The sequence below is a fragment of the Felis catus genome, chromosome D4 (assembly GCF_018350175.1).
Source record: "Felis catus isolate Fca126 chromosome D4, F.catus_Fca126_mat1.0, whole genome shotgun sequence".
In the NCBI taxonomy this organism is placed as follows: Eukaryota; Metazoa; Chordata; class Mammalia; order Carnivora; family Felidae; genus Felis; species Felis catus.
The window spans coordinates 12,950,466-12,975,227 of NC_058380.1; the positions used below are offsets into that span (position 1 = coordinate 12,950,466).

Sequence of the window (24,762 nt, forward strand, 5' to 3'; positions counted from 1 at the left end):
TCCCCCCCGCCCCCCTCCGCCCCCCACCCCACCCCCCCAAAAAATAAAGGAGAGAGAGAGAGAGAGAGAGAGAGAGAGAAAGAAAAAAAAGCATTTGCCTTCCCTCCAACAGTCAGAGACGGTCAGAGTGCCTCTGCTTGGGGACCAAGTGTGGACTTTGATCTCAGGCTACGCTGTGCTTTTTAGAAAACCAGGCGGGGGGGGGGGGGGGGGGGACAGGGGGCGGAGGGTGTGACCTCGGGGCGGTGACTGGGGGGGGGGGCGGCGGGCGGGCGCGCCCCTCCCGGGGTGGAAGGGGGGGTGGTGGTGGTGGCGGGGTTGGGAGGGTGCTGGGGGGAGGGGAGGTGACAGTCCTGTCCGGCGGGCGCGCCCGGCCCTCACAAGGGGTTGGCCAGCGCCTTTTTGGAGCGCTTGATCATACTGGGGTGGAACTCGGTGTGGCGCCGGGCGTGCTTGGTGAGGTGGTCGCTCCTCATGAAGCGCTTCTCGCACAGGGGACAGCGGAACTGCTTCTCGCCCGTGTGCGTCCGGTAGTGGCGCGTCAGCTCGTCCGAGCGCGAGAACTTTTTAAGGCAGTCTGGCCACGTGCAGGGGAAGGGCCGCTCACCTGCGAGAAGGGAGGCAAGACAGGGCGCGGTGACACAGCACATCCCAGGAGTGCGCGCTCCCAGCCGCCCCTCCCCACCCCCCGGGACGCGCAGGGGGGACCCCCGGGACCTCAGACAGTGACTGCCTTGGGACAGGCATTAAGCCGCCCGCCCCGGGGGGCACCGAGCAGACAGCTCTGAGAAGCGTCTTCTCCGAGCACGTGAACTTGCTGTTTCATGCCCCAGGGATCCCTGAGAGCCTTGGACATTCTTATTCTTCGGTTGCTCAGGTTCTCTCCCAGAATCAAAACCCTCAGCCCTTGGCACTGTGCCAAGCACTGTGGACCTCAGGCCGCACGTCCAACCAGCCCCCCACCCGGAGCTGCGACCCCCCTCCAGCTGCTGGGTGCCCTGGCCACCCAGCGTCTATGTCCCCAAGCCTGGTGACAGCCCCTTCCCCGCCCCCGACAGGAAAGCTGGCTTGCTCCTGAGCACCTCGGCCAGGAACACTTTCAGGGACATGAAATCTGCTTCCGTGCAAAAGGCCTCGCTTTAAGTCCTATTGCCTTAACACAAAACAGCTGTGTGTTCCCTCCTTTGGGTGTCCGAAGACAGCGATCGTGTCTTTCTCTGATCTCTTGTTCAGACCCAACAATCCCAGTTTCTTCCATAGAACAATGAACCTCATTCTAAACTGTTGAGAGGGAAGGGCTCCGTTGAATTAACTCACTGAATGCTCACAGGACTCCCCGCAGAGGTGGCCCATTTCACAGATGGGGAAACAGGCTTTTAACACCTGCCAGGTGTTTCCGGGGCGCCCCTCCCACCCCCCTTGTGGTCACTTTCCTCAGATTCAGCATATTGTCTGCACGTCGCACTGAAAATGCAGCTAAGCCTCACCCTCCAGACGTGAACAGGCCACCTCCTGGCCCCAGAAGGGCAGGAGAGGGCCTGTGCCCACGTTTGCCCGGTCCCACGCAAGCACAAAGGCGGAATGAGCTGTTTAAGACGAGAGTGTTGTGTGCTCCTCTTGTGAGCGCCTGCCTGCCTGCTTCTCACCTCCTTCTAGCAGAGCCCAAAGTGGATGCTTCACAGACCCAGGGCTACAGGCTCCTGCCCTCCACAGAACTCTCCAGAAGAGTACATGTTTTCTCACTCCCGTCCCCACCTTCCTGGCTGAGAGCTGTCCAGAGTGGTGCATCTGAGTCATCCAAATATTATTCATCCTTCCCCTCCCCCCGGGCCAGCTTCTCCCACCCGGTGCCAGAGATGTAGACATACTGATAATAAGGACAAAACCAAACCTTTGTCAGCTTCGTGACAATTTCCACATGGCTAAGGTTTTATTTGCTAGTCTCTCCGCAGAGCAATGGTCCTCACACCCCGTACGACCTCCTTGTTCTTATGGGAAGCCCGGCATGGGCACAACGAATCTGTGTAAGTACATTCGTTACATGTGGGTCTGTGTGTAAATCCCCACGGAGCCAGGGGCTGAAAAGCCACAGCAGCACAAGGCAAGAGCAAACCAGCGAATGCCGAACCAAGGTGGACACGGGTGCTGGGGTTAATGAGGCATGAGGATGCTCGAAGTCTCCAGGAAGGGCCCCCAACCCCCCCAAAACAAAACAAAAAGAAACCTCGCTTCAAACCCAAACCCTCTGAAACACTCAACGACGTGGAATCGAAAACTACACTTTTGCGTCTTCTGCTGGACCCAACGGCACCCTACCCGGTTCAGAACTTTGGAACAAAAGGTGGAATGCAGTGTGCCACAGCCCGGCAAGGTTGAGCCTCCTAGGACAAGGACAACATCATGTGTGGTCGTGTGCTGTTTATACTGCCGTGCATTGAGTAACTGCCCACGCGCATGCTACGTATGTGTGTGCATGTGTGTGTGCAGAGCTGAGTCTGTTCATCCTCCAGATCGCTCACATGACCAAAGCCTGCTCAGAAGTTCCCGGATCGCTGGGGGGAGACAACTTCTGCCTGTTGCAGAACGAGACGGCCACCAAGTCCTCTTAATCCCGTGAGGGGTCTATGGGAGAGATGTTCTCTTAAATATGTTCTGTTAACATATACAACAAAGGGTCAGAATTCACACAGCAATGAATTTTATAACTATAAAAGCAAACCAACCGAGACCGAAGTGAACAACCCTCTCTTATCTCTTCGTCCTGGAGCCGTTCTCTCCACTGCTTTATGATTTGGTGGTGAGGAAAGCGACCGAAAGGAAAAGCTCACTGTTTTCTCAGTGCTTGTTAGGACAAAAACTCATTGGAGGGATTTTCTCGGAGGAGTGGTAATGTGGGTTAGCTTACTCACTGGCACATGTTTCTTTCAAGTGAGTCAGGACAGGAGGTTAATTTATTGGAAAGGATCTGTGTCCACTGTGGGGAAAAATGGATCAGAAGACCTCTCTGCTGTGGGCTGGATTGGAAAAGAAAGAAGGCACTCCTCCTGTTTTAGGAAGATGGCTTTGTGGAAGCGATACTCAACGGAAAATTGTCATGAAGCCTGAATCGGCTGTAAGTACAGAACTTACAAGCATTTATGCTTACAATTCACAATTCACGTATGTTTCAAGTGTAATCAGAGTCCCTTCCCATTGAATTCACCTTTGGTCTAGCTTATGCCTACCCTGTCTTCACTGCCCTCCCTGGTTGTCACCACGTGACTGCTCTCTTCCTTCTAACCCAGATGCTGCCATTGACCTAGCATCTTTATCCCTGTTGCAGAGAAGAGGGGACCACCTAGTGAGCCCAGAGCAAATCAGAGCCAACAGTAGCGTTTGTTAGACTCATATTACTTGTATAATTCAACCTTACAGTTTCTAAGCATTTAAAAAAAGATCTGCTTGTCAGTGACTTCCTAGTGAAAGGCACCAGGATCATTTTGATTCTTCTTGGATCCCTCGGAAAAACATTAGGAGATTTTTTGGTCAGCGATCTAAATCAGGGGTTTAGCAAACTACAGCCCACAGGCCAAATCTGACCTGCCATGTATTTTTGTAAAATTCCATGAGCTAAAAATGGTATAAACACCATTCTTCTATTTGGTTTTTACCAAATAGTTGGGAGGAAAAATCAAAAGAATAATAATACTCTGGGAGAGGAGAAACTTTGACGGGATTCAAATTTTCGCGTCCATATACAAAGTTTATTGGGCCAGAACCATGCTCATTTGTTTCTGTATTATTATCTCCGGGTGCTTTTTCACTATAACAGCAGTCTCACATGGCTGCAACCGAGACTGTACGGCCCATGAAGTCTAAAATATTTGCTATCTGGTCACTCGTAGACAGTGGGCGGACACATGATCTCAGTCTGAAAATCTGGACTTGTAGCTGGTGTGCACCAGAGTTTGCAAATCCAAACATCTTCAGGAGTCAGACACATAATAAAAATGGGTGTGGCGTGCCTGGGTGGCTCAGTCAGTTAAGCATCTGACTTCAGCTCAGGGCATGATCTCATGGTTCATGAGTTTGAGCCCTGCATCGGGCTCTGTGCTGACAGCTCAGAGCCTGGAGCCTGCTTTGGATTCTGTATCTCCCTCTCTCTCTGCCCCTCCTCTGCTCATACTCTGTCTCTCTCAAGAATAAATAAACATTTTTAAAAAATAAAAAAAAAATAAAAAATGGGTGAAATGCCAGGTGTATTAGATCATGGATTGTAGTGGAATCCATGGCCGACTGGACGGCTCTTTGTCCCCTCAAAGGCATTCACATTCAACACTTTATAAAACATTGTGCCAGTCAAGCAATGCGTGTGTGCAGGAAGCCTGGATTCTTCTTGGAGACTTACAATTTGTATCCCTTTGAAACCATCTACCTCTTGAACCCAGTGAAGAGTTTGCACACAACCTACTTTGGGATACATTTCAGCCTGTTAGCTAATAATAGACACATAATAAGGTATCATCCAGAAAATGATACATGTTTTGCACCGAAGAAAGTATGGAATGGAGAAATCGCAGGTAGAGAAGGAACAGAATTTAAGGCTGCATGGGACCAGAGATGGTGGGCAGAGAAGAGAGGCCTGCCCGTCATCTTGCAGCCAAGAGGAAATCAAATCAGGCCTTTCTTTCAGCTCAGCGCTAAGGCCCACAAAGAACAGGTAGCCTTCTTCACACAGAACGAATCATATGGCGAAGCAACTATCAATTAAAGAATCTTTAAACTTGTCTTTAGTATTAATGAGTGAGCTACCATCCTCCAGGGGGGTTGAGGAAAAGGAACAGACATGTACTAGTGTTTTATTTCTGGCCTTTACAGGAAAACATAGCCAGAGGCAGTGACACAATAAACTCTTGCTTTACTGGAGCAGAGCTGTTAACAGCACAAGTTCCTCTGCGTTCTCATTATTTATACACCACTCCCCTCCCCTTTGAGCAACGCGCTAAGCACCTCTCGCTGACAGACTCCGCTCAGAGTATAAAATAAACTTGATCAGAACGGCTACTGAATACTGCACCTGGTGTGTAAAAGACTTCCTTTGCAGAGGCAGGTCAGGCCTCCGGAAGGCTCCTGGGCCTCCAATGGGTTCAAGAGAAGAGGAGTAGAGCCTGCTGGCTACGTGCTTGCCTGCTTAGCACAAAGGACAGGGCCTCCACCCCGCTTGGCGATTAGTCGACAAGCCAAGTGGGGAGTTCTCCATAAAGAGGGAGAAAGACTACAGTGGGAGGACTGCTAACTGGCTATACTCAACCCCCCCTCCAGGCTCCCCTGAGTTCAGACAGGCTGCCCCTGGGGTACTGGCCTGGGGTCCGGGAGACCCCTGCTCTCAATGCTCTGCTTTCCCACCTGGTTCTCCTTCCCTTCCACAATGCCACAGAAGGACCTAAAATGGGCTAAAGCAGGAAGGTTAAAAGTACAAACTCTGAACCTCCCATTGCTTCTGACAAAAGTAACTCCATCTAGTAAAACCAGAAGGGATCTCTAAAAATGCCAATGAAGAAACACAGCTTCTCGCGGATATACAAAATCAGGGCCACTTCTTCAGGAAAAAGTAGTGTTTTTTGATCGAAAAAAGCAAGTAGGATTCCAGAGATAAAGGGATAATTTGATATTAGAAAATCATATTGATATGGTTCCCTGTTTTAACGGACTAATACATCTGCTCCTACCCTCACACACAGAATCTCTTGAAAAATGCAAAATGGCGTTTGATAAAATTCAACATCCATCCCTAATAAAAAGCTTTTAGGAAAATAGAATGATTCCTTAACAGGATAAAAAATATAGATCTGAAACCTTTTCCTAGCAAGGTCAATAGTAAAATAAAGGTAGCATTCTATTAAAGTCAAGCTCAAGGCGTGGATGGACACTGCCCCCATCATTATAGCTGCTTAATGTTGTTTAGGAAAAGTGAGTGAGCACAATTAGATAACAAAATAAGACGTAAATCACTGGACGGAGAAGGTCGAATCAGAATTATTTACAGCTGATACAACTTTCTATCTGGGAAGTCTCAGAACAATAACCAAAAAACTAATATAAATTAAAAATGCATTCACAGGTGTAAGCATACAAAAGAACAATGGTTTTCTTACATGCTAACCACAGCCAATCAGGATAAACCTACGCTGAAAGTTCAGGACCTGCATGAAGAAAATCATAAAACTCTGATATAAAGGAAAATGAATATTGGAACATTTCTCATGTTCTTCGATGGTAGGACTCAATGGCGTGAATGTGGCAATTCTGTGCAGATTCATCTATGAATGTAACACGTACCATAGAAATTCTTTTTTCGTGAACCTGACAAAATTATTCTAAAGTTAATTTGGAAGACTAAATACGCTCAACTCGCCAAGAAAATTTTGCAATAGAACAACAATAAGTGAGCACTTGCAATACCAGTGATTAAAATGTATGATTAAAGCTGCAATAATTGAGATAGCACGAGACCAGCACAGGAAAAGACGAATCAGTGGAACAGAGTCAAGTCTGAAAATAAACCCAAGGCTCGACAGGGATGGGGGTCTTTCAAATTAGTGAAGAAATGAATGTTTAATTCAATAAATGGAATAGACATCTGGTTAAAAACATTAAATCTGGATCCCTGCCTCATACCTTTCCCTTCAATAAATTCTAAACGAGCTCTATACATAAATGTAAAAAATAAAACCGCAGAGGTGAGAGAAAATATAGGCGACTATTTTTAGAATCCTGAAGTGGGGAGAAGACTGTCTAAATACGAAACCAAAGGCAAAATCCTATCTGAAGCATAGTTTTGAGATACAATAAAAAATTTTAAACTTCTGCATAGTAAAAATATATATAGGTGAAAAATTTTAAGAGCCAGAACAGTGAACTAGTAAAGGAAATTCCAGCATAAGACAAAAAGTTAAAATCTGTAATATGAAATGGACACTGAGAAATCAAAATTAATAACCCAATTTAATAAAATTGGGCAAAGATGCAAATAAGTAATTAATAAAATAAGAACTACTAATGGCCAATAAATAAATATATGGCAATATATTCAATCTCACAAGTAACCAAAACATGCCAATTAAGACACCAATGAAATATACATCAGGCTGGTGAAAATGTAAAGAAGTGTGTTCACAGACCTATTGCTGATGGAGGCATCAGGAAACCGACCTTTTACTGCATGAGTGGGACTTATAACTGATCTAGTGCTATCTGGCAATGTATTCATCTAGGAATTATTTTTGGTAATAATAAAGAACACGGAAGTATACAGGGATACCAGCATTGTTCATAAAAGCTAAAACTTGGTAACAACTTAAATGTCTGACAATAAAGAATGGGTTTGATACATTATAGTGTATCCATAAGGTGGAATAATATGTACTTGTTACAAAGATACTAGATCGTTACAGAATGAAATGGAAAAATGTTAGCAATACACCACTAAGTGAAAAGGACAGAGTATTATCTGCTGTATATGTATATGGAACATCTATGGAGAGAAAAAATCCTGGAAGACTATATACAAAATAGGAGCAGTAGCTATCTACAGGTGGGGCGGGGTGGGGGGAGGGGAGGATAAAGAATAACATTTTCTTTCTGTAATTTTCCCGTATTTTCTGATTATTTTTGTAAACAGTTAAGTACAAATTTATGAGTCAAAGTCAGAAACAAGGCAACAGAAAACAAAGGAAGCATGCATTTGGGTTTAAATGTTTCCACAAATGGGTGAATCTTTGATCAAGAATATATTCTACCTGGAGAAGTGGGGGCCGGGTATTTATTTTCTATTGAGAAATTAACACTCCCGTGTCCGAGACCAAAGTAAGAAGGATCATTCTGTTTCCTTCTCAAATTGTTAGAAAGTGAGAAACTTTCAGAACGTACTTCGTGTGTTTTTCCTCACTCTTCCTTCACCCCCTCCTCTCCTCCCCTTTTCTATATATGAAGGGAAAACTGCCCTCCAAGGACAGACGAGAAGCCCCCTCCAGACACAGTGTTAATAGGACAGTAATGGTAAGGCTGCCCCACGGAGGGGTGAGTTTGTTGGGAAGCAGGGCAGTGAGCGTGTGCAGAGGTACAAAGCCCGGGGTCCAATACAGGGTTCATGGGTGAGACTGGCTGGCCGCATACCCACACAGACCTGCCCAGATCCCAGGCCTTCGGCACCCCCATCCGGTTGTCCACTATCACATGTCCTCATTCCCCACAGGAGAGTCAAGTTGACTTGTGGGTACAAGATGGGAGCCTTTGCTCTATTGTTTTTCTTGTGTGCTACCACCAAGGGTGGAAGTGCCCATGGACTTGACAGAGGAGGTATGTAGGCCATCTTTGGGAGTAGACAATTCTATGTTTCCCTGTGTAAATCGTTCCAATTAATCATGACCTCAAAAATCAAGAAACCAAAAGCCTTTTGTTTGCTCCAGAAAATATTGCTACCTACATATGCATATGTAGATGTTCTGAAAACATAAAAGCACTTGACAGGCCTAGAAGCATGATCCTGCCCAAATGCCATCCCATCATACTGGCATTTGCTCTCGGCCCCTCTTTGAATCCCTCTTGTGATCTGGTTTCTTTTTATATTTTATTTGTTGCTACCACAGAGTCATTTTAGAGTCTGAATGGGAGATTTTACTTCCCGGCCCCTGTGTTTTTCTGTGGAGGGAAGCTTGCCTCATTCTTTAGGTTCTGTGGAGGGAAGCTTGCCTCATTCTTTAGGTTCTGAACTGGGAAGTGTGTCTGTAACATCTGTCACACGGCACTTCTTCAATGCAACATGTTGGCGTCCAGGAAGCAAGCCCGTCCGAATATTGTGTGTGTGTCCCCGGCCTCAACTGATCTGTCAGACAGCTCATGCGCTGGGACCTCAGATGTGGAGACGGCAGACAACAGATTCGGGACTCTAGGCAAAAAGTATGTCCCGATGTCTTGGTGATACAGTCCCAATCTCAGCAACTCTGCATTGGCACAGGTGGAGTGACCTCCCCAAAACCACACACACTGAGGTCCAGGCCCAGATCCACTGGTTCCCATGCCCACATCCTTCCTGCCATCCCAGATCACACTGCTTCTGCCCAGTTGTTTGTGGGAAAGAGAACTAATAAATGAACCCGCTAAACATTGAACAGGATGTAAGTGTTTAATGGCAAAACTATCCTGAGAACACAGATCCTTGAATCTTTGCATTCTGGGTGACTTTTGTAACCATCGAATTCAAACCTGTCGTGTTTCAGATCACACTGACTCAGGGCAGATTACTTGCCCAGAGATGAGAACCGGTTTTCTTTTTCTTTCTTTCTTTTTTTTTTTTTTAATGTTTATTTTTATTTTTGACAGAGAGAGAGACAGAGCATGAGAAGGGGAGGGGCAGAGAGAGATGGAGACACAGAATCCAAAGCAGGCTCCAGGCTCCGAGCTGTCAGCACAGAGCATGACGTGGGGCTCGAACTCACAGACCTCGAGATCATGACCAGAGCCGAAGTCGGACGCTCAACTGACTGAGCCACTCAGGCGCCCTGAGAACCGGTTTTCAAATTCCTCCTTCGGTTTGGAGCACAAGACAAGATTGGATGCAACACAAGAGCAAAGGCGCTAACTCAAGGCAGAGAGAGCCTTCTACCACGTGATTCTCTCATTCTCTTATTCCCGGGCTCTTCCTTCCAGCTGGATTGGCTTGAGGGGCAGGGGTGGGGGTGGGGGCAGGCATTTACGGTTTAAAACAAATAAGTGCTGCTGAGCTTTAAGTTTCAAAATAGGGTCTGAAAAATGGAAAGCAGATCCTGAAGTCCTTAAATTTAAAGTCTCTTGATTGGCCAGTGCTTCCTACCAAGACCTGAGCTATACAGAGAGGCTGGAGGGGCTGAGTTTGGAGAACAGACGTAGAGGTCCCTAAGAAGTGCCCCGCATTCTCTATTCTGCTAATAACAGGGGTGGGCAGTCCCAAGGGGGCCGACCACTGCTGCCCACACCAGCCCCTCTGGAAGGTCCCCACAGGCCAGGACACCTGAGGGATCAGGCCCACGACCACACGGCTGGGAGAAGGCCACAGGGGTCCTTAGTCACAGAATGCAAGGATCTATCACCTGCAGCCATTGTACAGCGATCCTCTTCAGCAGAGGATGCCAGGGCATGAGGACCAAGACCCAAGCTAGAGCATGACACCCCAGGGGAGACCACCAAGGTCAAAGGACGGTGCTCAGCGGACGGTGTGCAACATCGACAGCCCTTTCCTGATGCCCAGATGCCAAGAAAAGAGGTGGGCCTCTTACCGACCAAATGCTAGATCACTCCCAGGAGAAAGAAAGGCAAAGGGAGAGGGAGAGACAACTCTGATTTTGCAAACACTTACCCAAAGAAGAACACCATTCAATAGAGAAGTGATGGAGACACGCTGAATAGGATCAAGAGGAAATTTCTCAACCAACAGCACAGATGGGTGGGGGTGAGGGTGGGTCTCGAGAACCCAGTTCTGACTGTGGACAGTTACACTGTGCACACCCCAGGTTTTAGTGGGAAATTCGTGCCCAGTGCACACAGGCGCTTTGGAAGGCCCCCTGAGACTTTCGGCATCCTTAGCAGACACAAAGATAACCTTTCCGTTTGTGTACTTAGGTGAAATCATGTGGCATCCACAGCTTCCGGTCTGGAGTGGCCGCTATCCAGAGGGCCGGATCTCTGAAAATACCACGGGTCGGCGACAAAAAATACAGGAGATGAGACTGCCGTCTTGTTAGAAAACTGTCTGGTCTACCCGCCAGCCAGGCTGTGGCACTCGCCACGACTCAGGGGGCCTAGTGATGCTGTGGCACTGTTGTCAGCCTCTTGTCCCTGGGCTCAACCACTGTAGGACACTGCCGGCCCTACAGGAGGGCTGTGATGACCGCAGGCCATGTGGGCCACTGTCAAATCATTTTTCAAGCTTTAATGGAGTGAGCCGTTAATTCATATTGCCTGGGCCCCTGGGTGGCTCAGTCAGTTAAGAGTCTGACGCTTGAATGTGGCTCAGGTCATAATCTCACGGTTCTGTGGGTTCAAGCCCTCCACTGGGCTCCGTGCTGACAGCATGAAGCCTGCCTGGGATTCTCTTTCTCTCCCTCTCTCTCTGCCCCTCCCCTGCTCATGCTCTCTCTCTCTCTCTCAAAATAAAAAAAAATTCATATTGCCTGGCGTTTGGTGACCACAAAGCTTGGAGGAACTCAGCCATCCGAACTTCCCCAAGGAGTCCCCCTGCCCGGCTCCCCCCCCCGTCTTCCTCGGGAAGAAATAACTCAGGTTAGAGGGGGAGAGCCCATGTTTCTGTATGCTGGGGACCCCCTCCTCCCCCCTGCCTTCAGAGGGATAATGCACACCAGACAAGCCTCTGGTGGCTGGCCACTGGTAAGATTTATGACACGAAAGAGAGGAAGCCAGCTCTTTCTGCTTATTTTCGTTAAAACAGCAGTGGTACAAAACTACCGTAGAATTATGGCAGCATAGGGATTTAAGTCATTTTTATGTGTTTTTTGTAAGTTATTTTTAAGAGCTAATTTTTGCCTCTTACAATTTATTATGGTGTTTTTGTTGGGCATCACGCGCTGAATAGACTCCTGAATCCCAACGGGAACTGTCGTAGAAACAGCCCATCTTTGTAAAGATGGGGCCTTTATCTATTAACACACAGGGTGACAAACGTTCACGTAAGCACAACTCATTTCTCTGGGCATTAAAACAGACAGACGGCTGGAATTCAGACCAAGCAAATGGCTCTGCTTATCACACCGCTGCTGTTAACCTTATTCCACGAGAGGCTTTGGGTACTGGCTTCTAGAATATCCAGAGAAGCGGACATACAGGTATGAGCCTGAGCACGTGAAATAACATGTTGAAATAACCTATTTCCTGCAAAGACCATTTAGCACATGCACTGGTGGCCTATCTTTTAGGATGAATTCCAGAGATAGTTCAGAGTCCTTTCTGTTCAAAGAGGAGGGGAAAAAAGTGCTGTCATACTAATCTGTCCCTCATTTTGTCAAACTTCTGCTCTTTGGACCATCCTGTCTATAGTTCTACGTGGGCAGACAGAGTGGGTATCTGTTGGTTTTGCCTGTCCGGCATGCATTGCCTCTTTTGGGTACTAAATAGCACACCTTGAATTTCCTTTTGGAAACCACCCCTTCCCCACTCTAAGTCTATGTGATTTCAGGGTGGAGAGTGACCCCACACCCCAAAGCTTGATTGAGTTCAGGGACAGACACAAGGTTCTGACTCCACTGTGAAGATTGAAGCCTGTGACTTTTGCTGGAATCATTCGGGAAGGAGAACTTCCCTTCCACAGGGCTTGCTGAATTGGCAGGATGGGAGTCTGCTGATGGCCACCTTACCGCCGTCCAGAGACAGGCTGCACACGGATGAAGACAAAGCAGAGGACAGCGGGGCTGAGCCAGGGAGGGAGCCAGACACTGAGTAGTCGAATCCAGGGATACCAGAAACTAGGGCTACCCCAGATGTGGTGGCAATTTGAACCTGTCAAGTTTTATTTTTTATCGAGCCAGACCAAGATTGGATTCTGTTGTTTGTGACCAAGAGTCCTAAGACAGCTGCAGACCCAGGACCAGGTTCTTTTTCCATTGGAAGGAAGAAGGCTCTGAATAACTACTGGAAAGTATAGGATAGGTCTGGTCAGAGTCCAAGATTTCTACAGATATTTCTAAACAACGTTCACAAAAATCATCCATGAGCCAGAGTCAGAACACAAGAGTAGAGAGCTAACCACTGGTAGCTTTGGAGCCAAGTTCAGGAGAGCCATGCAAAACACAGGGTCGCTTCCCACCGGTGGAAGGAAGCCCCAGGGGTCCAAGTGAACAATTCGGGCGTGACTCCAGCAGCTAGAAACATGCTAGGAAAATTCCAGAGTAACCTTGGGGCTAAGGTAACTAACTCCAAGTCTAATTCCTCCTATAAAATGAGAGTAAGAGTACTTTCCTATCTCATAGGACTTCTGTGAGTTTATACAGGACAATGCATGTAAACTATTTGGCTTAGAAGTTGGTATAGAATAAATGCTGGATGTTACTGCTATTACTGATATTATTACTAATAGGACTACTACTAATATTAATAATTTTCTACTATTGCTGTTATTCACAACGTTGGCAGTGCCTGCTTTCTGCATGTAGCCCAGCTCTATGGGTGGAGCGGTCGCTCGAGAAATAAGTATTATTCAAATAAATGACCTGCTGCTGGACAGATCTGGAATTGTAAACAAAAATTCTAGGGACATCCAGGGTTTCTGGGCAATACCTGTAACTTATTTTTTTACTTTTTCAATACATTTTATTTTTATTAAGTTTATTTTGAGAGAGGGGGAGAGAGAGAGAGAGAGAGAGAGAGAGAGAGAATGAGAGAGAGAGAGAAAGAGCATGTGCAGGGAGGGTTGAGAGGGGCAGAGAGAGAGGGAGACAGAGAGAATGCCAAAGAATCCCAAAGAATCTGTGCAGTCAGCACGGAGCCTCCCACGGGGTGAGATCTCACAAACCACAATATTATGGCCAGAGCTGAAACCAAAGGTCAGACACTTAACTGACTGAGCCACCCAGGTGCCCCCTAAATTATTTTTTAATTATAATTCTTGATGTGTGGAGACAGTGTCTGAAATGTTTTAAATACCTCATGTGATTTAACTTGCAGAGCAATTTCATGAGTATAGAATCACTGAAACCCATTTTACAGATGGGAAAACTGAGGCTCAGAGAGTTTTCGCTATACCAGAGTGGCAGAGGCGGGACTCAAGCCCAGGTCTAAAGGCCCTGAAGCCCATGCTCTGCTCTCCCTACTGCAGGAGAGCCCCCTCCTGGAGCTGCCCTGCATGCTAACTCTCTAGGATGGGCTGGTCTCCCACCTACTCTTCTGACTACCTCCATCCCATCAGAGCTGGCCCCCTGAAGGGAGGGGGTGAAACCTTCTTTTCTCTTTCTTTGAACCAAGATGATCCATACAGTTCTTTCTAGTTCTGAAATGTCCATAAAGCTTTTTTTTTTTTTTTTTTTGTCCGTTGCCTGCCCCTGGGACTCTGGGAGGCACTCACTTCCAAAACAACAGAGACTTGCCTTGGAAAAATGTTCACACTTTGTTTCAAACAAAACACTGCTGCCTGCATTTCAAATCCCTGTCATTAATTTTGCATGGCTTAAGCTCCTGTCTCTTTATTTTCATCTATGTAAAGAATGTCCTCACTTTTTAAAAAGGCTCAATCAGGGATGAATTCCATTCTCCTGTTCAAATCTGTGATCATTCTCAATTTTATATTTAAAAAAAAAAAAAAAACAAGCAAAGACCCACTGGCCCCAGGCATAGATAGCTAGTGAGCTAGCTGGGTCTTGCAGTTCTAGAATCTTTAGATTTCAGATTCAGACGTTCATTTCCAGGATCCCAGAGGTTCACATACCTCACGATGAACCGAGACTCAAAGGGAAGCCTGTAGGTAGACCCTGGTGGACATGGGTTCTGAGCACAAATGGAAATGAACGGCTGGTAAGATCCCACGCCTAAAAAATGGATGCACCTGGCTCCCTTAGAGGGGAAAACATTCTCTATGAATAATAATGTGAGTCCTATTATTTGCTGAGGGGACTGCTTGAGGCCAGGATAAGACAAATGTTTACTCTTGGCCTTAATGCACCAAAAAGGTATTAAAGTTTCAGGAGGGCTCCGGGAAGGGCGGAGTAGGAAATCTCACTGGCACTTGGCCTTGAGCTGGTTCACACTGTGCGGCTCCCATAATAAAAGGGCAGAGGTCCCCGGGCTGACTCCACCTCTGCCCTTTAGCTGGGTTAATTTGGCTAATGCGAAGCAGCTCTTTAAACCAAGATTTAAAAAATGTTAACCGCAGATTGAAATTCTCAGGAGACGGTGGGGGGGGGGTTAAGAATCAAATCAAAGAACTGCAAAGAATTCACAGCGAGGGAAGTTCTCCACGTGGGCCACACTCGGGCCTTCCGCACTCGTCTTAAACAGCCCTTCGGAGTACATGGCGCCCTCTTGTGTTGCTGAGGAAACCGAGGTTCCCGGAGACCCGGCCGTGAGCCCAAAGTCACGTGCCTGTCAAGGCAGCCGGCCAGCCTCCCAACAACCGTGGGCTGAGCTTCCAACCCCCTCAAGGGCCCCAACATGCTGGCATGGAACAATCCCGTATCTGAGAGGGTGGCCGTACCCTCTTACACAGGCCACACGATGGATGTGATGACCTCTCAAGGTCACTTCCAACCTCCAAGTTCTATTCTTTTGATACAGACAACTGCTGCCGTCAAGTGCTCTGAGCTAGGCCTGGGCCTGTGACTAACTTCCCCGCAGAGTGGGGCGGAGCCAGAGAAAGGACTGCTCAGAGACCACTGCAGAAGATCCCATGTCTTTTCTTTTAACCATCTGTGGGTTTTTTTTTTTTTTTTAATTTCCCCTTCCTGTTGCCCCTCCTTTTTGCGTGTGTTGCATAGAAACAGAAAGTGCCTTTGTACCAATTACTAGGCACTAATTTACGTTGTTCAGTGGGCGCTGGGCTTGCTGGAGAAACACTAGGATAAGGTGGGAGGGTCGGATGTGGGGGAGGACGGAAGCAGCAGAGGCCTGGAATGTTGCTAGCTTTCCCTCCGAGTTGGAGAACCGGCAAGGGGAGGGGGAAAAAAAAAAACCCTGAAAATTTGGAAGTCAGGACTAACGAAAATGATAAAGCTGGTTTTTTGTGGGTTTTTGTTGTTGTTGTTTTTTAAATCAAGGACGCTAGTGATCATAAGGCATTCAGAAGTCCAAATAGAGGGGCTGGAGAGCCGACTCTAAGCAGGGCACACCAGCTTGCTTCAGGGGCTCTTGGAAACGTGAATACTGGAACCCACCCGCCCACTTTTCTTCTCCATGGACTTAAGGAAGACCACGGTCAGCCACTTTCCCAGTGTCATAGATGGTTGTCCCTGGGAAGTTGCATCTGGGAATTTCCCACAGACGTTGGCAGAATGAGTAGTTCTTGGGATACGCGGCGACAATTGAGACAAGAATGTTAAATCTGACCCATAGGTTCAGAATCCAAGGATTCACTTCCTTCAGGCCTTTGCATCTGAAGGTACTGGGGTGTGGCCATCCGAACATCTCTGGGCTTGCTCTGCTGTCTTCCCCCCGACCAGCCGCTTGTCCCCTCCCCTCTCCTCCCTGCTCATGGAAGATCCCACAGGAAAACAGGAGAGTGGGGTTTTCACCCTGTAACTGTACTCCATGTGTATTTGCTGTCGTGAAACAGTAACCCTGCCAGCAGCAGCAGGTTTTTAAGGCAACCCCACTTTGCTTTGGTTGGGACAGCTAGAGGGGGGTGCCTGAGGACACGGGGTGTGAGGAGGAACAGCCTCTGGTCCTTCCCAGCTCGGGGACTGGCAAGGAAGGGCTGTTGGGTCCCCCGAGAGGCCTCAGTCCCCAGGGTGAGGTCTCAGCAGTGGGCAGCCTTCCGGGCCATCCTTCCTTGAAATCGAGGAAGTTTCAGCCTCTCATCTGCAAAACCCAGAAGCAAAGTCTCCACTGCCTCCTAGGAATCCTCAGAAATCTATCATCCTCTACAGCTAGAGAGGCCATTTGCAGCTTTTTGCCCTCTTCTTGAATGTGGACTGTCACTTTTTTCCCCGACAGGATACATGAGATTGTGTCTAGACAGTCTCACTGGGGAGCAGGGTGGATATCGCCCCAAGGGGGCAAAAATTGGATCTTTGGCAGTTGAAAAAAGTCTTAGCTATGACAGTGGTTTGTGGCCTTCTAAAGGGGCACGGTACGCAGACAGCTCTGTAGTACACCTGAGGCGCTAAAATGTCACGGGAGGGGAGGACAGTTATGGGGGAAAAATGTCTAAAGCTCCTTAGGAGAGAGAAAATGGTGGGGGGGGGGGGTAGAAAAACAATGACCTGCAAGCTCCCACTCAGGCGAAGCTGTGAAAGTATTGTGGATGCAGCATGTCAGGTTGTGAAATACCAACAATCCACATCACTGGGGGAGCCCTGTGGAAAGAAGAACGTGACCGAGAGAATGTCCCCTCAAGGACCAACACACACAGGGCCTCCCTTCTATTTATGAAGAGAAGAGCGAGTGGCAAAGACTGGACAGGGGCTCAAATTAACAGTCGGGCCGGCCTGGCCCAGAGGCCACTTCTGAGCTAAGGCCCCTAGTCTAGGGCCTGTGGGGCCTGTGGCCAAAGCGAGACCTTGCCCTGTCCCTGAACGCCTGTCTGTCTCCTGGGTCACGGAAATAGGTCCTTTCTCATACCTCTGATGGCATTAGACTCTCCTGAACCAAACAGTTGACTCTAAACCTTTTGCAGTAATTATAGGAGAAGACTCCAAGGGGGCTCAGAACAGGCCAGGGCACCTGTATAAGCACAATTTTAAAACTTTGGTCTCAGGGAAGGAACACCCTGGCTCAGGGAAGGGACATTCCTAAAGAGGCCAGAAAATCTATTTCCAGTGTTGGAGGAGACCTTCTACAGTGGGGCTCTTCGGATGCCTTCTGCCAGATATCCTCAAGTATCCTGGGAAGACGTTCAAACGGGATAAGGAGAAAGAGAAGCAACCACTCTTGGGAAAAGTTTTGTAAGTCTCGTGTCTCGTTGTTCTACATGAATGTCGTTACGCTCTATTAAAAAAACAAAAAAGTACTGTTTTTAAAACTCTGTAGAACCAAAGTGTGATGATTGGAACTTTGGCCCTTCTGGTTTTCAGAATCCCATGAACAGTGTCCCCAAGTCAACCCACTGTCACCATTTGGGGAGAGTCGACTTAAGTCTTTCCAAAAAGAAAGTAAAATTGCGCTTGGTGTGAAGTAAATAGAACCAAGGTTTCTATCACTGAGATGTCAACCGAGCATGAGTCTACATCAGCTGGTTCTAAAGACTTTGATCTGGGATTTGGATGTGGTTGTTTCCTTCCCCCAAAGATATCCCACCGTCCATAACTGTTCAAGGTGACCGAAAAGTCAGGAAACTTAGGATAAACTTGTTTTTTGTTTTTAGTGTTCATGGAAGGGTTGGGGACACGTGGGTGTGGCAAGAGTGTCTGGGGGGTCAGTGGGTATTTGTGGAGCCAGTTGGGGGTGCGTGCTCAGAGGTGGTGGGAGTGTTGGTGTGAGGGCTGTAAGGGGACGTTCGTGTGTGTGCCTGTGCACGTACGGGAGGGCAGTGATGTGGGTGTGGGTGTGGGTCTGTGGGGGGTGTGCCAGGACAAACTTAAAATTGGTTGCATTAAAAAAAAAAATGCTCCATACGTTTTCAGGCCAAGAACGCTAATGGATCTGATTGTTAAGCTGAAACATGACCATAAATACCTTCTAAAGTGTATTTAGACCCAAAAGTCTTGAAACCAAAAGGAATGTATTTGTGGCATTTTCCAGATTAACCATGGAGGTACTGCTTACACTTTAGAGGCACACTGCGTGAGAAGGATATCAGACCTAAAGACTGAAAGAAAAGCAAATTGAGCAGAGTATCATAAAATGGGAACTGAAATGTGAACTGACATACTACTTAAAAATATGTTTATTCTGGGTTCCTGATTTTTGAGGATGCCCTCTCTGTTACACACAGACTCTAAGAGCCAGAATTTCTTGAGGGCTTTCTGTACATGGAATCCTATTAGCTGCTTTGTCTATGTTATTTAATCTTTGTTCAAGAACCTCTGGGTTCAGAGGTAATACCCTAGCCAGTGGATTAAGAAACTGAGGGTCACAGAAGGGGTAGTAAACTCGAATGCCAACAGAGATGATGTAAATGATTAAAATAAAGGTCACTGCCCTCTAAAGAATGATCAGTTCAAGCCAGTTGTTGCTGGGTAGGAATTCAGGCCTAGTTTTGCCAGATTGATCCATTTTTCCAGAGAAGCCAGAACTCTGGATTTGTGCCGAATCTTCTGATTTTTAGATGTTAGTAACTGATTCCATTTTTATTAACTCTGTGTTGGCCAAGCCAAACAGATCTGCAAAGCAAATTCGGCAGCAGGCCTCTAGTTTGAAAAATTTTGAATTCCAGTAACCTACTGAAGTTTCATTTATTTCTCTTTCTTTCTTTCTCTCTCTCTCTCTCTCTCTCTCTCTCTCTCTCTCTCTTTTCTTTTTTGGTAACTTGCTGAAGTTTCTCACACCTGGGAAACAATCGGACAAGTGAGAACCCAACTCCAAATCGAGTTCCTCTCTTAGGACCCTACGGAGGTAGCAGCCCTGGATCAAATGCAATTTCCTTTAAATGATTCAACTTCTCAAGCCCCTGGTTCTATGGAAGTCGTGGCCCTGGGAGGGGAGCAAGCAGCAAGCAGGAAGGACTCTTACTGGGCCACGCTGAGCAAGGGGGTGTGGCCGGAATTTTAGCTGTTAAAACCTTCACAGAATGCAGACTTTCCAAGGGCTACCTCCTGTCCACCTCCTGGACTGAATACCAGCCAGAGCAAACCAGGAAGGTCCTTCCCTCATTTCTCCCCCCTCCCCGAGACAATCTAACTCGAAGCCGTATCAGAAACTTCCAAATGCGCAAGACCTACACATCTCTTAGTTAGAGTATCCTTTCCACATGCCTTCTTTCGTGGGAGTATGCTTCCCACCATATTTACAGAGGCCGAGGTTTTTGTTCGACCGTGTCCTGGTATTACAGAGCCCCCAAAACATAAATAAGACACCTGCTATCACCATATCACTAGTTCCAAAGGACTGACTGTAGCATTTAAAACGGGATTAACATTTCACTTGGTTTTCCACTCCTGACTGTGTAAAAGGTTCTCCTGGAACAGCTGAGCCGACGTGCCTTATGGAGAATTAAAGAGCACCACGCATGCACGCACACATAAGCAGCCATTTCTATAAATGCCTGACGAGATCACTCAGCTGAATGGTTCAGAACTCCGGGATTCTTTTTTCTAAGTCGCAAAGACTCGGGTAGCTCACACAGAAACACTGCAGGTTCCCCAGCTACCCGCCTGGGCAGCTCCCTGAAGGAGAAAGTGCCTTTGCTCAAGGTGGCAGGCAGTGAGTGTCCCTGTGAACAACTGAACTCCGGGAACATGGCTGACGAGGCCAGGCCCGCCCAACAGCTGTTGGTGAGTAACACCCTCGGGTTAATATACCCCTACTTGAGCCTGGGGAAGTCACGCTAAAGGTCGCATCCCCCAGCTCAGGCACACATCTGCCTCTCAACAACCTTACAGATACAAACTTGAAACTGCTGTTTTGTGGCAACTTGGGGATGACAACCCCAAACAGCCTGATTTTGCATTAACCATGGAGGAAATTCAGCTTTACTCCTTTGCCAGCAGCCACCTCCACAAGAAACACGTCCAGAGGAAATAAAATCTGAAATGCAGTTACGTGGCCTTTCTTTTAAGAAGCAAAACCAAAGCAGACCAACCAAGGATCACTTTAAAACCACAGGCCCAGGGCCTCATCTTAAAAGTACCAACAATTACACCCCAAAATGACAATACTTTTCTAAATAACTCCAACAGCCTCTTAAAATATGGTGTCCTAGGATAGAAGGAAAAGAAGTTCCACGGAACGAATGAAGCCCTGTGCTTCCTTATCAGAACAGCAGTTGTAAAAAGAACCTTACTAAAGATGGTGAGATAGCAAGGCCCAACCCTTCCCAACTTTTTCCGGGTGTGTTAAACAGAGCCAGCAGAATCGGCTGACCCAGGTTCCCCCCTTAAGCCTCCAGGCCCCGTTCCGTACTGCATATGGCTTTCTGGCCACATTCCTTGGGTCAGCCCTTGCCTTCTGCTGTCCCTGGGAGACACCCTTGCACGAGGCCTCCAGGCGTGTTCTTTACAGAGCCTTGACCTCAGACAAGGGCCACACCTCCTCCCTAACTATTCAGGGGAAGGGTGCCACCAATCATGTGGAAACGAAAAATCAGCTCGGAAACCTCATTACAAAGGCCAACTAATCATGAAGTTAACCCACCGACCCATCACTTGATCAAACTCCGGTGCTGCCTGAAGCGGTGTTATTTTAAACCTCCCCGGGGACTCTTGGCCAAATTTAAAACCACCTTGGCAAGCCCTGAAAAGTAGCAAGCATACGGCTAAATGAGTCCTTAGTCATCCCTAAAAGGCTCCATGTAAAGTGTGCCCTTCTCCCCAGGTTTTGGCCATTCCGCTGCAATCCCTCCACAGAACCAAATAAGAGATACGCCACTTGACCTCCCCAATGCCAGCGTCTGCCCGGGTGGGGGTGGCCCCACCGTCGCGGGGTGCGGGAGTCCTGGGGGGGCGGGGCGGGGCGGGAAGGGCGGCACCACACTCCCCGCGAAGCCACGCACAGGGGCTGGCCCTCGACACTCACTCTGCCCGCCAGGTTAATGCTCTCCATGGCTTCCAGAGGCTGGAGACAATTAAGGAGAGAGCGAGCTTTCCGTCTCTCTACACGGTTCAATTATTTAAAGAGTTAAACAGCATCTCATCCAAAATGTTGGCACCCTTGAGGCCGAGCGTGGTGTCCTTAACGCCCAGGAAGGCCGCCCGGCCAAAGGTTAACTAACCCCAGAGCTGGGTGGGAGAGAGAGGGAGACGCCGCTAACCTGTATGCACTCTGTAATGGGCTTTGAGATGGGAGGATTTTCCATAGACTTTCCCACAGCCACTGTAGGGGCACTTGTGCCTCTTTTCGGAGGCGTGTTTCCCCTTCGCAGCCACTCCAGGGTGGAGGAGGGAGAGCGGGCTGGGCGCGCTGCCAGGATCCTGTCTCTCCTCCGGGCTGTGAGAAGGACTCGACCCAGATTCGGTGGTCACGTCGCTGTCGGATCCCATATCCTCATCCGGACTCTCCAGACTGTCGCTGCACACCGAGGGGGTCTGGATGGGTCGGTACTTGTTCAGGTCCAACAAGCTCTTGGCGATGGTGACCAGCGTGCAGTAATCCTTCCAGGTGTCCCCCGGGTCACCGTGCTCCTTGGTCACCTCGCGCTCAGGTAGTCGCAGTCGCTCGGCGTCCGGAGCGCCCCCATGCTCCGGCACCGCAGCGCGGTTCGAAATGGAAACCAGACACTGGGCAGCCACGAAGTCCATGTAGGCGGCCGCGGACATGGTGCGGGCGACAGCAGCCCCGGCGGCGCGGCCGAACTTGGCGGTGGCTGCGGAGGTTCGGCTCGCCCTGCCCTGGCCTCGGACGACGAGCGCGGCGCGGCGCGGCGGCCAAGGGGGCGGGGGCGCGGGGCGCTTCCGACTCGCAGGAGCGCGAGGCGACCTCAGCCCCTCATCTTTACGTAACCGGCAGCGCCTCCGCACGCAGCATCCACGGCCCCGGGCTCCGCCGCGCTGCCGCCGCTCGCTCGCCGCCGCCCGCGCCCCGCGCCCGGCGCGATCCCCCCGACGGGCGCGCCGGCCGCTCCGAGCCGGCTCCCTTGGAAAGGTGCCACACGTGGCGGCCGCAAGTTTATGCGCTTGAAAACGCCCCCGAGGCGCTGGGAGAGGAAACTGCAAGAGAGGTACACGCCCTCGGCCGCCTCTCCGTCGAGCCGAAGCCGCGGGACATTCAGCCGACCACCCGGGCGCGCGCGGCGAGGGCCGGACCGAGCGCGGGGTCTAAGAGACACTTTTCCCCCAGTCCGCGGACGCCTTCTGAGCCCCTGCTCTGGCCGGTCCGCACCGTTCCGGCATTCTCTTGCTCAGTAACAATTTCGCAGAATCCCATCACGTCACAATCCAAACCCCCTCCAATTGGCCAGCGGGGAGGGTGATTCAACTCTGTTTACTTTCTCCCCCTGCCAGTCAGAACGGCCTTTCGGTGGAGAGGTGCGTCTAGAACTGAGGCGTGCGGCCAATCCGACTGTTCCGTTCCGCTGCCTCGTGCTACCCCTCCAGCCTCGAACGCTGACATTTAAAAGGGTAACAGCCGGGAGGCTGGAAGGGGGCCGCCGCTCCTCCTCGGGAGCGCCTCTCGGTCCCGGTGGCCTCTCCGGGCCTCCCGGCTCGAGGTCCAGCTGGCGGGGCCGGGGCCGTGGCGCACACCTTCCCTAGTCACTGGCGCTCGTCCTCGTGACAAAAGAAAACTTCAGGCTCGGTTTTCCAGCTCGCAAACAGTTAAGTGACTTCCTGCAAACGCTAGAGTCCCAGCAACCAGCCTTCCAATCAAAAGTAAGTTGGTTGATGTCACTGACATGGGCCCAGCCAATCAGAAGGGCGTTCCGAAAGCTAGCGCTCCACACTTGTGAACGCGGGAGCGGTAGTGGAAGTGGACAACATCCCTGTTATTTTGTGCTGCTGGTAGTAAAAGTGTGATATGTATGGGAAGGCAGGGGTGACGAATAAATGCAATGTGAATCAATATATTTTTTTAAATCTAAGTATATCAGGACAAGTTGCCCAAGAAGAAACACAAATGAGAAAGGATCATTTCTTTTCTTTTCTTTTTTTTTTTTTTTCCAGTTTTGGGATGCAGCATACTTTTGGGCAGATTTTTTTAATAATCCTTCTATCCAGTGCATTAATGATGACTAATTCATTTTTAAAATGCTGAGCTGACAAAAGTTCCGTTTTAAACCAGTCTTTTTCCGTCTCACTATTCTTACACTGAAACACCCCCAACTTTGCTTTTGTGATACCTACCATTCCTCTCCTTCCCTAGCGCAATTTATTCTAGGTGAGCTATTTTGGTTTGTTTTGAAGCTACTGTAACCCACCTTCAATTAAATGGAGACCAAAACAAAACAAAAAAATCCTTCATTTGTATAATTTTTAAAAACATCATTCCTAGCTCATTTTCTTTCCTCAGACCCCTGAACGGTTTTCGGGGCTTCTCTCTCTTCCCTCACTTTACAAATGTGGAGACGGAAACACAGAGAAGTGACCTGTCTACCTTATCAGGTAGATAGTGACAGAGCTCAACTGAAACAATAAATCTAATGATTCCAAGCCCTTTGGGCTTTCCAACATCTGAGCTCTTCGATTTTGTGAAATATTAACTGTGCTAAACAGATTCTTAAGAACTGGAACAAGCCAGAGATCCTTAGCCATTGAAAACTGTGGCATTACTTGATCAATGATTAGCATGGGTCTTGGAGTCTGATTAACTCAGTTTGCCTCTCCCTCTGAATGGTTGACAGTTGTTTTCCATCTTGATAGCTGAGAAAAGAACCTAGGACTCATGGCTCTTCAGGAGGCTCGCCATCAGCACAACTGGTTAAAAACACATTGATTGTCCTCACTGGGTGTGAAAGGTGCCTGCCTCTCTGTGATGCAGATCCACTGAAGTCCAACCATGGCCCCACTGTCTGGTAGCCTTGGTGAAGGGTTGGGAAAAACTAACACCAGTTTTGTGGTCTCTAAAGGCAGAGTCCCAAATTAACCCTCCCAGCTTGAAGGCCAGTGTAGTTTACTTTGACTTTGCTTTTGAAGCGGTACAGGAAGATATTGGTTGACTATATGGAAAAGGAAGTATGGAAAGGGGGTGGCGGTCAACCAAGACTGTCATCATCACCATCTTGGTAAAGTAGGTGCATCATGGTGTGTAAAAGTGAAGCCGTCTTCGAGTTCTTGAATTCCAATTCCCTTAATTTTAGAAAAGAATTCACTGAAGCACAGGGGAGTTTGCCTACTTCATAATTTTTCTGGGACAAACTCTGTCCCCAAGGATACATGATCATTTAGTAATTGCACCTTTGCTTGCTTCTTTAACGTCCGGCACAAATACCAGTGGGATCTCTCCACGGTCTCCATGATGACTGCCTGTACAGTGTCTTGGATTTGCATGAACTGGTATTGCACT

The 24,762-nt window shown here is 48.5% G+C and overlaps 1 protein-coding gene across 1 annotated transcript; it reads right to left on the bottom strand.

Moving 5' to 3' along the window:
- Positions 1-272: 272 nt before the first annotated feature.
- Positions 273-23,145, bottom strand: KLF9 (Kruppel like factor 9). Its single transcript, XM_003995409.6, has 2 exons — positions 21,578-23,145; positions 273-607 (listed from the first exon to the last, which is right to left on the bottom strand). The coding sequence occupies exons 1-2, from the start codon at positions 22,080-22,082 to the stop codon at positions 378-380; spliced, it is 735 nt and encodes a 244-aa protein (XP_003995458.2). The 5' UTR covers positions 22,083-23,145; the 3' UTR covers positions 273-377.
- Positions 23,146-24,762: the final 1,617 nt, after the last annotated feature.

Coding starts and splice junctions, on each gene's coding strand:
- KLF9 (XM_003995409.6), bottom strand. CDS start 22,082: ATGTCCGCGGCCGCCTACATGGACTTCGTGGCTGCCCAGTGTCTGGTT. Junction 608..21,577: donor CCATTACAGAGTGCATACAG/GTTAGCGGCGTC, acceptor CCCTTCTCGCAG/GTGAGCGGCCCTTCCCCTGC.